Source organism: Capricornis sumatraensis, chromosome 9, assembly GCF_032405125.1.
Source record: "Capricornis sumatraensis isolate serow.1 chromosome 9, serow.2, whole genome shotgun sequence".
Taxonomy (NCBI): Eukaryota; Metazoa; Chordata; class Mammalia; order Artiodactyla; family Bovidae; genus Capricornis; species Capricornis sumatraensis.
The window spans coordinates 68,841,400-68,854,045 of NC_091077.1; the positions used below are offsets into that span (position 1 = coordinate 68,841,400).

Here is a 12,646-nt window from a genome sequence, read left to right on the forward strand (position 1 = left end):
ACAGATTTCAAGTATCAGAGAAGATACTCTCCATGCTGCTTACCAGAGCCTGGTTTGATTGCTCTGAAGTAACAGCACTTGAAAGCTCCTATTCTTTGAAACTAATTTAAACACATTGAATTGTTGAAAGATTAAAAACCACAGTCAGCTAATTACACTCTCTCTCATCTCTTATTCAGCAAATGAATCACTTTTCATTACTGCTTAGCAGAAGTACATGAATATCTGCCTAATTAGAAATGTTGTAGATGGAACATTAGCAAAAATGGAGCAGGTCAGGATATCTTTGCTGCTTCATTTTTAATTCCTAACAGTAGAGTCTGATAGGAAGGAATAGAGAAGTCATTAAATAATTTTAAATTATTTATAAAAATTACTTTACCCAAATTATAATTATTTTTTCCCCAAACGGTTTCAAATGTCTAACATAATGAAAGAAAAAGCAGTTCAACATTGATTTTAATGAACATTTTAATGTTATGTATAACAGAACTTTATGAATACAATGGAAACAAAGTTTCATCAATTTAATTAAAAAAATTTCAACACAAAGTGGGGAGGTAATAATTTGATACCTATATTATTCATTTTAAAAAATATTCCCAGCTTGAGGGTGAAACAATTTTGCATTCCAAACTCTAGAATCATGATTTTCATGTGAGCTTAATGCAGAATTACAGCAGGAAAACAAAAACATCTTAATTAATTTCCTTTATTTGCATTAAATCAATAAAATCTTTGACTGCTACAGGTCTCCTTTAATAATATAGATATTTAACTCACCTCTATTGGAACCATATTGCTAATGCCATATTATATACACTCAAAACCAAAACAAAACAATACTGTATAAAATCTAAAAGCCAACATTGTTGAGTTCTTACATTTATATTTAAGGTCTTAATGAGTTTTCACCTTTTCAATTTTTTTAAAAGACACCAAAAAAAATAAATATTTTTCTCTTTGACTGTTCCTATTATGTGGTGGCTACAAGGATAAACATGGAAGGGAAGTCTTACCAAGTTAATCACTGCAAAGTGTAAATAATGACTGCTAAAACCAAAAATACTGGAGGTTTTTTTTCTTTAAAGGAAACCATAGAGCAGTCCCGAAAAAAATATTTTTTCTAGTTCTGCACAGGATAATTATAGCAGAAGAAATGGGAAAAGTCCCATAGCTGACACCAATTGCTTAAAGAGGTTTTGTTACAATAAAAATTTGGATAGTATAATAGCAGTGTTGTTGGAACATTAGCAAAAGTATATACATTCCAGTTACCTTTGATTTAGCCATAATCACATATGTATGCCTTTTTTGGACAAAAATATATATTTTTATAAAAAACTGATCATCCAACTTTAATGATTTCATATATGGACTCAAGAGTGGTAGTAAAAGGAACAGACCCAATTGTGACAAGGTGATTCAGGGACAGAAAAATCAAGTTCTTCAGGAAAAGAAAAGTATAAAATTTGATATTCAAACATGTTTATTCAGCCCTATTCTAGTCTTCCCACATATTATGATATTAAAATTGGCTCTTCAATTTATAAAGGCTTTCAACGATCTCACTACCCCATTTGTGGTCTCACTGGAAAAAAGTTTCAGACTGCCTCATCAAGTGCCCTTGCCTGGCCATCTAAAATACTAGACATTTCACTTTTATAAAACAGCCTTTTTGGCTCTTAATGTAGGTTTATTTTAATTAATTGATAAAAGAAAGGGGAGTTGATGAGCATTTTCCATCCCAACATCACCTATCTACACCACTAAAAATCCTTCACTCAATCTGTTCCTTTATATTCTCTTATTTGCTAAAGTTGGCGAAATTTGCAAAGGCATCTTGCTTGGGTTGCACAGTTCCAGAAGTCATGGCTAAGTTGGGCATGCCCATTCCCATTGTGCCTGTCAGGCCCATCCCTGTAGTTGACATCCCTATGTTCATATTCATGCCCATCATGCTCTGGTTCATCATTGGACTATTTCCAAGAGGGGCCATTCCCATGGTGCCAGTCATCACATTGGGCATGCTCATAGGCATGGGTGCCCCCATCAAAGGATTAGTTTGAGGCCGGACAGGAAGCATGTTCGATGGAGAACTGAGGTTTACAGCTCCGAAACTTTGGGTCATCATATTCATAGGCTGTTGCATATCTAACAGAAGAAGAGACAAAAGAACTTTACCATTCTGAATTCTTAGACTTAGACAGCAGAAAAATAATACAATCTTCCTGACCATCAATACTTGTAAGCCCCAATAAAATTACTTCATAGTGATTTTATAAGAGAAGTCAATTGTCAATTAACTTGTATTGATTACTCATGAGAAATATTCAGCAGCTGTCAGCTCTGGTTTCCCCAAGATGAAGAAACATAGGAGTGGCCTGGGGGAAAACATCAGGCAATTTAAAATCATTCCTATAAAATCTATTATTGAATCCAACCTAACAAGTTGTCAAGAGCTATTGTGTATCAAAACCTTTAAAAAGATTTTATCCTTTGACTTGCTCTATATTTAGAACATCATACTAAGGGGAAAAAAATCACAAGTACAAAGATTTACACAAAATCATGGAGTTATTTATAGCAAAAAGCTTGAAACAACGGAAATAGACGAACTGCACAGTAATACGATAGATAACTATAAAGATACAAAAATCATACTTTCTTAAGAATATTCAACATAGGAAAAACAACAATTTAATGTTGAATGTGAACTCCAAGAAATATAGACATAACGCTCTCAAGCATTAAAAATGCAGTTAGCAAAGATGGAATGTGAAGAAATATCAATTAATGGTGATTATCCCTGGATTATGGAGTTCAGATGAGTTTTGTTTCCTTGACATATTTGCCTATGTTAAAAACAGTATTTTTTATTTTAGTGATCAGGCTGTCAAAACTCACCATCATACAATAAATGTTATCATGCTAAGACCAGAATACAAAGCAATTTAATGCGGCAGGAGGGATACCAGATCTTATGTGAAAAAAAATCTTAATGTGAACACAAAGCTGCCTTCAATACGTTTTAAAGTAGTCCTGGCATAAGGGCAAAGGATTACAAGCACACAAACAAATGGATGTCTTGCAGTAACTTACTCTGTTGTTGAATCATTGTATTGAGTGATGGCTGCTGGGGTTTGGAAGGCTGCATACCAGGTAGTAAGTTGTCTAGGCTGATGTTTACACTGGGGTCAGACCAAGTAGAGGGCAGGGTTTTGTTGACTGACTTCTGGACCATATCTGTATTCTGATTATAGAGAGGATTAGGCTTCTGCAGCACTGTGCTAACATTTTGCAAAGGCTGGAAAATAGAAAAATGCTCTAAAAATTAAGTATCTTATCTATAAAGATTATCAAATGGCAGGTTAATCACAGTAACTCCAAATACTGATATATACTAGACTTTGTAATAAACTTCTGAAACTTTTAATGTTCTATATGAAGGTCTTCAATACCCTTCCTGTACCACTAGCCTCCCATAATATTCCTCCTGAAGTCCAAATCATATTTGGAGAAAAAACTAAGATATTTACATTAACAATTATCCTCCCATCACCCCAAGTCTAGAAGCCACCATTTCAAGGTAACTACTAACTTCAGGTTAGTACAACTTTAAGTAAATACACAAGTGGAAATTTATTCTTACAAAATGGAATTCAGGGTATAAGTTCTCATGCTAAAAAAAAAAAAAAAAAGCAAAACCATCAAGACAGCAAATTATACTCCAGAAAACCCGACTGATATATCCTTGCTCCATGTACATTTCTATTACCTAAAGTGAACAACACTAGTGGAACTTGCTATAATATGGACCAATTCAGGAGGAGAGATTCAGGAAAAAGAAGCAGAGGTACCTGGTCATTACTACCAGAATAACTGCAGCAAGGACAGAAAAAGGGAGAGATAGGAGTAGGAGGAATAATTAAAAATGGACCAATGCAAAGAATCACAACACAGATGCAACTAAGATTGTGAATAAGTAGACTGGCTTTATGATAAGACCATACGAAAGAAATGCTATAAAGAATAAACCAGCTTGGGCTTGTTCAGTTCAATTTAATGGCACTGGTATGGCTTTTATGTCCTTTGTTTTTAATGTTAGGTCTAATATCTGTTATACAGATGAGTCACCTTTCTGTTTCTTCCATCTCTCCCTTCATCCTAACACCCCAAAGAAGGTAATCTACACATTAAACTGAATAATTAGCATCATAAGCAAATATTCTGAATAGCCTGAGTCAAAAGTAGCAAGTTCCTGGTACAACTGCAGACAAATATGCACTTGTTTTAGTTCTAAGTGAGTATCAGGTGATTTAGATTTAATTTTTAAAAGTGAATTACAAAGTTCCTATTCAGTTGTCTTTAGGAAAGTGAGAGTTGAAAGCCTATATAAACAGTATATAATGTATAGGAGGCCTAGAATAGGGAAGTACATTATTTTAGAGAATAATCTTCTATATTAGCAATATATCTCTATTCCTTCTTCTTAAAAACACTTTTTTAAACTATTAAAATAAATACCAATTATTTGTTCAATAAAATTTTCAGCAAATGCCTCCTCTGTGAAAGGCATTACACTTGGCTTTGCATGGATAGCCAGATGGGTGGGAAAGCCTTGCCCTGGAGAACCAGATGACTATTCCAGGGGAAAGGGCACAAGGTAAATGCAATGTACAAAAGTAATCATGTATCACATACTTATTTTTCTGTTTTATGCCAACCTTCCATTAGATTAGTCACAGCACATCAAAAATTATGAATTACCATTTCCAAGGGAGGCAGGTAACTTACCTGTGATCTTGACATGGGCAAACCCAGCCCTACAGTATTAGTGCTCATCATGGAGAAATTCATACTCTGGGAAGATGTCATGGTTGCCTGTGATGAGCCCATAAGATCAAATAGGTCTGAGGAATTTGAGGCAGCTGGAGGTGGGCCTAAAGCTGGTTGTGAGCTACTGACAAGCTCTACAGCTGGCTGTGAGGCACTGCCGAAGAGCTCGCCACTGGCAGCAACAGGGACTGATGGGGCTTGGTTGAAGGCACTCCAGTCACCAAAGTCTCCATTCCCACTTGTTGCTGTTACTGAGAAAGAATGATAAGGGTAAGAAAGTTTCTGAGATGCCCAGAACAAATGTAACAATCTACCAACTGAAACAAATTAGAGCTGATCTGTGTCCATCCAAATTAGCATCTGTAGGTACCATCTCCATCTGGATGTTATTTTTTCTCATGAATATTCCATGAGTGTTATTTAACAAGGTGGCAAAGAAAAAACAAAAACTTCCACATATAAAGTAAAATCCACCTCTGGCCATTGGCAGGTCTAAGGTAACAACAAGAAATGATAGAAACCAAAACTTTCCTTTAACCTAAGCATGCATATCAACTACGTTTCTAGCTAAATTAATATGAACTAGCCTGAGCTCCCCTCAAAACAAGAACAAAACTCTAAACTGGTTAAACCTTTTGCTGGGAGAGTTCATTCATTATTTGGAAAGGGTCAAAGAGAAAGCAAGCTATGACTTATACCATCTCATGGAAATAAAACCCCAAATTCATTAAAACATGAAACAAAAACACAACGAAATTAAGAGCAGGACTAGTAAATTTCTGTAAGAAGTTCTCACCCATTTGGCCATGCTTCCACTTACAATACAAAGGCTACAGAGAGCTATGATATTATAACCTTAGAAAACTGCTCACTTCAAATGCAACTGTTCAATCTATTTACATTAAAAAGTGGGGCAAGTCTTAAGAGGGGAACTCCTGCTAATATTTTTTTAAAAAGGAACAAAACTATCACTATGCTTCAAAGTATAATAAGTTTAAGAACTTAAAAAAATTTTTTTAATTAGTCTATACAAAATAAACAAATCTTACTTCAAGAAAGGGACAAATAGATACATGTGAATTAATGGAAGTTGAAAAAAGCAAAGGTGAAGAAAGAGCTACATGTAAACTGTCATCTGAAAGTGAATAATATCCAGTTCCAAGTTAATTAACACCATTTCTTTGCTATCTTCACTTACAACTTGGAAATACATTTTGTCTAGCCTAAAAGGTAAGCAACCACTTCAATACTGTATCTCATTATGCTGAATATCAAAAGAGAACAATAACATTAAGTCTTTACAATTATATTCTTCTATTACCATATTATATTATAAGCACCCTCAAAAGAGAAAATAATTCATTAGAAACCCCAAGCTCTATTAACAATTTAATGTAAGAACTGGGCTAATATTCATTACCTCAGGGTTTTGCTAAAATATGTCTTTGATCTTCTTTATAAACACGACTGAATTAAGTTTTACAATTAGTTCTATATATTAAACAATTTAAATTAATTTAAAGAAGACTGCTGGATAAAGGTAAACTGTATGCTGATTTTCTATCTACTTGATCTAGAAAACAGAGTAAGAATGGAAACTGGGGCAAAATGTGTTGCCCCTTCTGAAAACTTTATCTGAAATGATTAATCATGAGAGGAAGAGATTTCTAGTGAGGCATATATTGTTCAGAAATGATTAATCATTGTTGCAACAGTTTCAGCCCCTTGCGTAATGGTGATCAGGTTATATTAATCACACGCATACAGATGAAGAGATGCATCACTTACCAACATTAACATATTTGAATTATTTGCATAGTAGGCAACTTTATATACATAAAACTTTTGAGAATTACACAAGCAGCCTATAAAACTAGGGCAATGTTTATTTTCCACTTTGATTTGCCTAAAGTAAGGTATTAATGTTTAAAAGTCATAGTCACCCTTTTAAAATGAAGCACTTCATTACTCCACAATGCTAATTTCTGGGAAATACTTGGAATTTATACAAGTTGTCCAAATAACCCAACTCACATTAAAAACTATGCAACTTTCTTCCTAAATCCTCACAAACCTAAACTAGCTGTTACTAAATATAAATTTTAATCTAATTTAATGGGGACATACAACTCTACTTAAAATAAGACTAATTAAGTTAAATATTTTCTCCTTGCCTCACCTCATGCTTATGATTTTTAAATGTAAGTTTTTTATACTATCTCTCAAATTTGAGACCGACCAGATTTTATGGAAAAAACATTAGAACCAACACTTTACAACCTAAGAGACACTTAATAATGAACTTAAGACTCCATTCTACACATTTCTATGGACATTATCAAGAACCATGACAAGAAGCATTATTCCCAATCTTAGAAAGGTAGAGGCTCATATACTAAAGCATATGGCAGAGGCAGTAAGATAAAACATATTAATAAAAAGGGGGAAAAATACAAGCCCTTCACTCAATCCACGATGTTTAAGTCTGTATTTGCTTAGATGTTAGCACTTTTTTGCCATCAAAAAAAAAATTGAGGGTCTAATTGATATGTAACATTCTGTTAGTTTCAGGTAGACAACATAATGATTTGATCTTTACCAATACTGTGAATGGATCACAGCAAATCTAGGGTATTTTAAAATTTCTTATTTAACTAACATGGAATGAGGAAGTTTTATTTTCCTCACATTCAAGGATATGTCAAAATGAAGTTCAGTTATTTTTCATAAAAATTCTCTTAAGATACCTAAATTTCAAAGAAATTAATTTTGGCAAAACAGTCTGCCCAATTCCAATGTCCTTGAATTTCATTCAAGAAAATCATTAATATTTTCTTTTGCTAAGATGAGATTTATACTTATTCACACTCCTACCCACCTACCCCCACCCACTTCCTCCCTCCAGAGGAAACTAAACAAGAGTCACTTATGAGTGAGGAGAACTTTATTTAGGTGTACCTGAGTAGTCTGCAATGAAATTAATTCATTGGGCACATCTAGGATACTAGTCTAATAAAATACCTTTGTGAATAAATTATTTGATAAGTGGGAATTACAAATACTACAAGTAGAAAAATGGCCAAAAGAAGCAGATAGGGAATACGGTGGGGGAAGAGCTGTTTTGGTAACCTTTTCACTGCCTCTAGATTTCTGGCCAGTCAAATCATATCATACCTTGGGAAGGGAAGTTGCCTGATGCAGCAGCTGAGCCAAAGTCAGCAAATCCTCCAAATAAATCAGCTGAGCCTCCTAGAAATTAAATATGAGGGAAAAATTGTTAGGACCACAGCACAATTGATAGCAGTTTTATTAGGAAGCTATTTTAGCACAGTACTCAAAAATTACTCAATATATTAGACCCCAAGACCTATCATAAAAGCTAGTTAGCTGATCTAGCTTTTTATGCCACCATGTTCCCTTTCAGCTATCACCAACTCTCTAACATTCTCAGTTCTATATCTCTACTGATTGATACAACTGTTATTAAAGTTATCCCTTACTTAGACTTCACAAACCTAATGTAGGCATACAGTTTATCTGGCTAATCACGCCCTTTATAAGAATCTTCAATGGATGCTAAAACCTGGGAAACATGTTTCTGGGTAATAAGATAATCACATATTCTCAAATCATCACCCTACAGATTATTTACAAATAAAAAGGGATGAAGCTATTTTTACAATGCAGAAATTAGATGGATATCATCTTAAACAATGTCAGGTGCTCAAACTTAATGTCACTAATAACTGGAGAATATAGTACTCATAGGCCTTCTAATGTAAGGGACTAAAAAAGAGATCATCACCCATGCAGAAATTCTTTCCCAGAATATTTAACGGGAATCCAGTCATGAGGAATAAATCAGACAAATACAAACTGAGGGATATTCTGCAAAACAACTCTCCAGATTTTCAGAACATGTCATCATAAAAGACAAAAAAGACTGGGACCACTCCAGATTAAAGAAGCCTAAAGGAACATGACAAGTAAACAAAATGCATGAAATGATGTAATTGAGATACCAGGGAAATGTGAATATGGTCTATTATACAGTAATACTGTTTTAATGTTAAATTCCCAAAGTATGATCATTATATTATGATGATGATGGAAAATGTCCTTGTTGTAAGGAGACATATACTCAAGTACTTTAGGGTAAAATGTCACAATGCTTGTAATTCTCTCTCAAACAGTGTACAATAAGAAAAAAAAAAGAACTAGAAAGAGAAACTGTGACACATTTTCTGCAGCTTGATATTTTAAAAAATAGAAATAGGAAAAAAAAAAAAAACCTTGAAGTTGATCTGCACAGAAGTCAGTTTTAATAACTACAGGAAAAAGAATGAACGCAATGATTTAGGTGGACCTTTTTTTTCTCCTACTATTTACTTGCAAATACATGCATTTTTAGTATTTGAAAAAATAGTAGCTTTCTGCTGCTTCCAGACTGGTGTTTCTAAAGAGGTGAGATTCAAATCATAAGGCTGCAGGTCAAACTCTGCTTGCATAACATCACATTCTCATACACATTTTCACTTGTAAACACTACATAAATAAGAATATTTCCTTTTATCTACAATTTGAACAGTAACATTGTTAAATTTTATATTCCACTTCTTAATTCAGTTACCAAGGAAACAGCAATAGTCAATGGATCTAAAACCTTAAATAGCTGTCCTTGTTTTTTGTTTGTCCTTAAAGATTTCACCTCTTAAAAAGAGTCACAACCTTAGAAATTTAGAGCAGCAGTTCAATTATAGTGCTTTTAGTGTTATGTGAACATTATATAGGTTACATCACAGCTGCTTAGCCTGCAGTGCTTAGAAACTAGCCAGGTGGGACTAGAACATCTGGGCTGCACTCAAACACCACCAGGGACAGCTTCCAACATCTGGTGCCATTTCTGAATTGTCTTATCGCTGCAAGACATTCTGCCCCATCTGCTACACTCAACTGGGTTAATTAAACTAGAACCATCTCCCCTTCTTAATAAATGGCCAGCAGTAATAAAAGGAACAAATCAGTTTCTGATACATGTATACTTGGTATTTCTTTTTAATGCACATTTACTATAGTCACCTATCAGCAGGTCTAACGAATTCCTCATTTCTTCACCTCATAAAAGATGCACAAATTCACATATATACCCATTCACCATGAACTAACGTCCATGAAGGCCAAGGTTCTCTACTCCGAGCAACAATTACAGCTCACATGTCTACTTCTGCTTTATCTAAAGATAAATATCATAATGATTTCTCTCTAAAGGTACATATGTCATAATATATACAAAAGATGATGGGTACAAAAGATCAGTGAGCTGTATTTTTTACCTATATAAACAAGCACATATGATCCAAGTATACAGTTAGGTAACAGAAAGATAATCTTTTATTATAGCATTAAGGGATTATTAATAGAAGGAAAACTGGGGATTATTTTCATTTTCTTCATTTAAGCAGTGAATAGATATCAATATGTAATTTATTATGCCAAATAAGTTAGGGATTTTCAAATCTTATCCAGTCTGGGCTACAAAGAAAATTCATGCTGTGAAGAAAAGCACTGAATAACGTGAAATCATAATTTCACACTGGTGACATATTTTATTTTTGTCACATCCTGAATTTAATATTTCAAGTGAGAATCTATTTTAGTTATTCTACTGCTCTACCTTTTAACACCTAAACTAAAATTATACAATGTTCATAATGTGTCTACAGCAAATATTATTATTTTCTCCAACCATACTATAGGGAATTTAATTTCAAATATGACTAATTTAAGAACAATGGAGGGGAAAGAGTAGAAACACACATATAAATATTTTACAAATAGAAGCCACCTTTCCTTGAAAGGGATTTAACTTTTCTCCATCTTTTGAAGTACTGCAGATTATGCTTCTACTTATGTTTTACATAATGTTGTCCTCAACTTTGGAAACTATCTCAGAAATTAAAAATCTCTTATTTCATTTAGAAAAGTTTCTCACGCTGAGAAGGGACTATCCATACCTATATGCATGACGTTATGCATACCAATGCTTAAATTTAACAAAATTTCTTTATTTAAGCATTTTTCTAGATAACATCTATCTAAGGAAATTTAAATAAGAATAATTTACCAAAAATTGCTGCATGGGGAAGACTGCTAAATTTCACAATAAGAGCTATCCTTCAAGATTCCCACATGAGAGGTGTCATTATAAATGAACCATTTCCATCTGCCTTTTCAGGGCAGCAAGGAGGTTATTTACAGTCACCAGCTGGGAACATGTATTTCCAAAGCAATACTGTGAACAGGAAAAACACAGCTGAACTAGACAGTGCTTTAACTACAAATGGACATTTTCTTTAACAAAGAATTTAATCTAGATTATATTATGAAAACTTTTCCAAGAGGAATTTTAATAAATACAAAATGAAAATGCAAAAAATTATAAATATATGAATAACTAATATAAATAAGTTTTTTAAAAAAATAAGGATAAACAACCCCATTTTTTTTAAAAAAAAGGACAAAAGAAATGAATAGACAAGTTACAACTGGCATATAAAACATGAAGAGTTTCAAATTCAGTCATCAAACACATGCAAAATAAAATGAAATACTGTTTTTCTCCTTAGCAAAATGCAGTATTTTCAAAGATACTATTTCCCTACTTTTATAACAGAGAAAAGTTTGGAAACAAAACCTAATGTCCAAAAAATAAGACGCTGCCCAGTCAAGTAGATTACAGCATATTTAGATAATGTTAAGATTATAAAGCAAAGGTCTGCAAATATCAACTATTTTTAAAGCATGGTCATGAGATTTTAAGTGAAAAAGAAATTTTTAAAAATGTAATAATAATAAAAATCTTTATCTAGAAGCCTGAAAAAGACATGAAAGATAATGCTTAAATATACTGACTATATAGAAAATATAAAATAAGAATATTCACCCCAATTATTAACAGTTAACTTTATCTCAGTTACAGTAAATCACTTTTTTTCCATAAAATTTCTAAAATAAGCATACATTACTTTTAATTAGTGAAAACAGAATATGGTAAAACATTTTATTTTTAGTAAACTTGGTTTAAACTAGAGACAACTCCCATGAAAATTCTAATATATAAATTGGTTTCTAACAACCAGTAACTTGGCTATAACAAGGTAGTTCCTATTCTTGTAAATATCCTCCACTAACTGGGTACAGGGCAACAGGTTCAAATGTATATATAGTGAAGATTTTGGATTTGATGTATGTTAATCTTATATATTTTTTAGCTTAAATTCAAAACATATCGCAAGCCTTGTAAAGTCTTTCGATTTTCTCTTCAACCTCATTAATTGTACTAGAAATAACTTACAGAGTAGTATGTTAATCAAGACCTAAATTCATTAATTACAAAAGGGACAAAGGAGACAATGTAAACTTTTAGGACAATATATACTAAAAAATGAAACAGAATGACTCTTGGCATTATATTTGTAACTGGCTTATTTTCTAAATACAGCAAATATACTATACATAAAAGTCATCAAAATATCATTTGAGTACATATCTTAAAAGAACATCACCACAGTGGGATATATCAAGATAGTCTCAAATAAATCTTGATAAATGGGTTTCATATGTGTATTTTTAAACTTGGTTGATATTCTGCAACGATTTTACCACATATACTTCTAAAGATGCTAACAAGAAGGATGTAACAACACATAAAAAAAGAAAATCCATTTTCTCCAAGGAGACATTTTTCTGGTGAGTGGTACAGAAGTCATATCTGCTTAGGTTTACAGTTCATGCCCATATTACTTGC

The 12,646-nt window shown here is 33.0% G+C and overlaps 1 protein-coding gene across 2 annotated transcripts in view; it reads right to left on the reverse strand.

Annotated features, from left to right (window-relative positions):
• Positions 1 to 468: 468 nt before the first annotated feature.
• Positions 469 to 12,646, reverse strand: part of CLINT1 (clathrin interactor 1) — a 59,421-nt gene continuing 47,243 nt past the window's right edge. Inside the window, exons 9-12 of one of the 2 annotated variants that reach the window (XM_068979695.1) lie at positions 8,014 to 8,088; positions 4,798 to 5,090; positions 3,103 to 3,253; positions 469 to 2,154 (exon numbers count right to left, since the gene is read on the reverse strand). In XM_068979695.1, the coding sequence (XP_068835796.1) occupies positions 1,808 to 2,154; positions 3,103 to 3,253; positions 4,798 to 5,090; positions 8,014 to 8,088 (866 nt within the window). In that variant the 3' untranslated portion in view covers positions 469 to 1,807. Of the gene's footprint in view, positions 2,155 to 3,102; positions 3,308 to 4,797; positions 5,091 to 8,013; positions 8,089 to 12,646 lie in introns of both variants that reach the window. The other variant, XM_068979694.1, reaches the window with a different exon arrangement.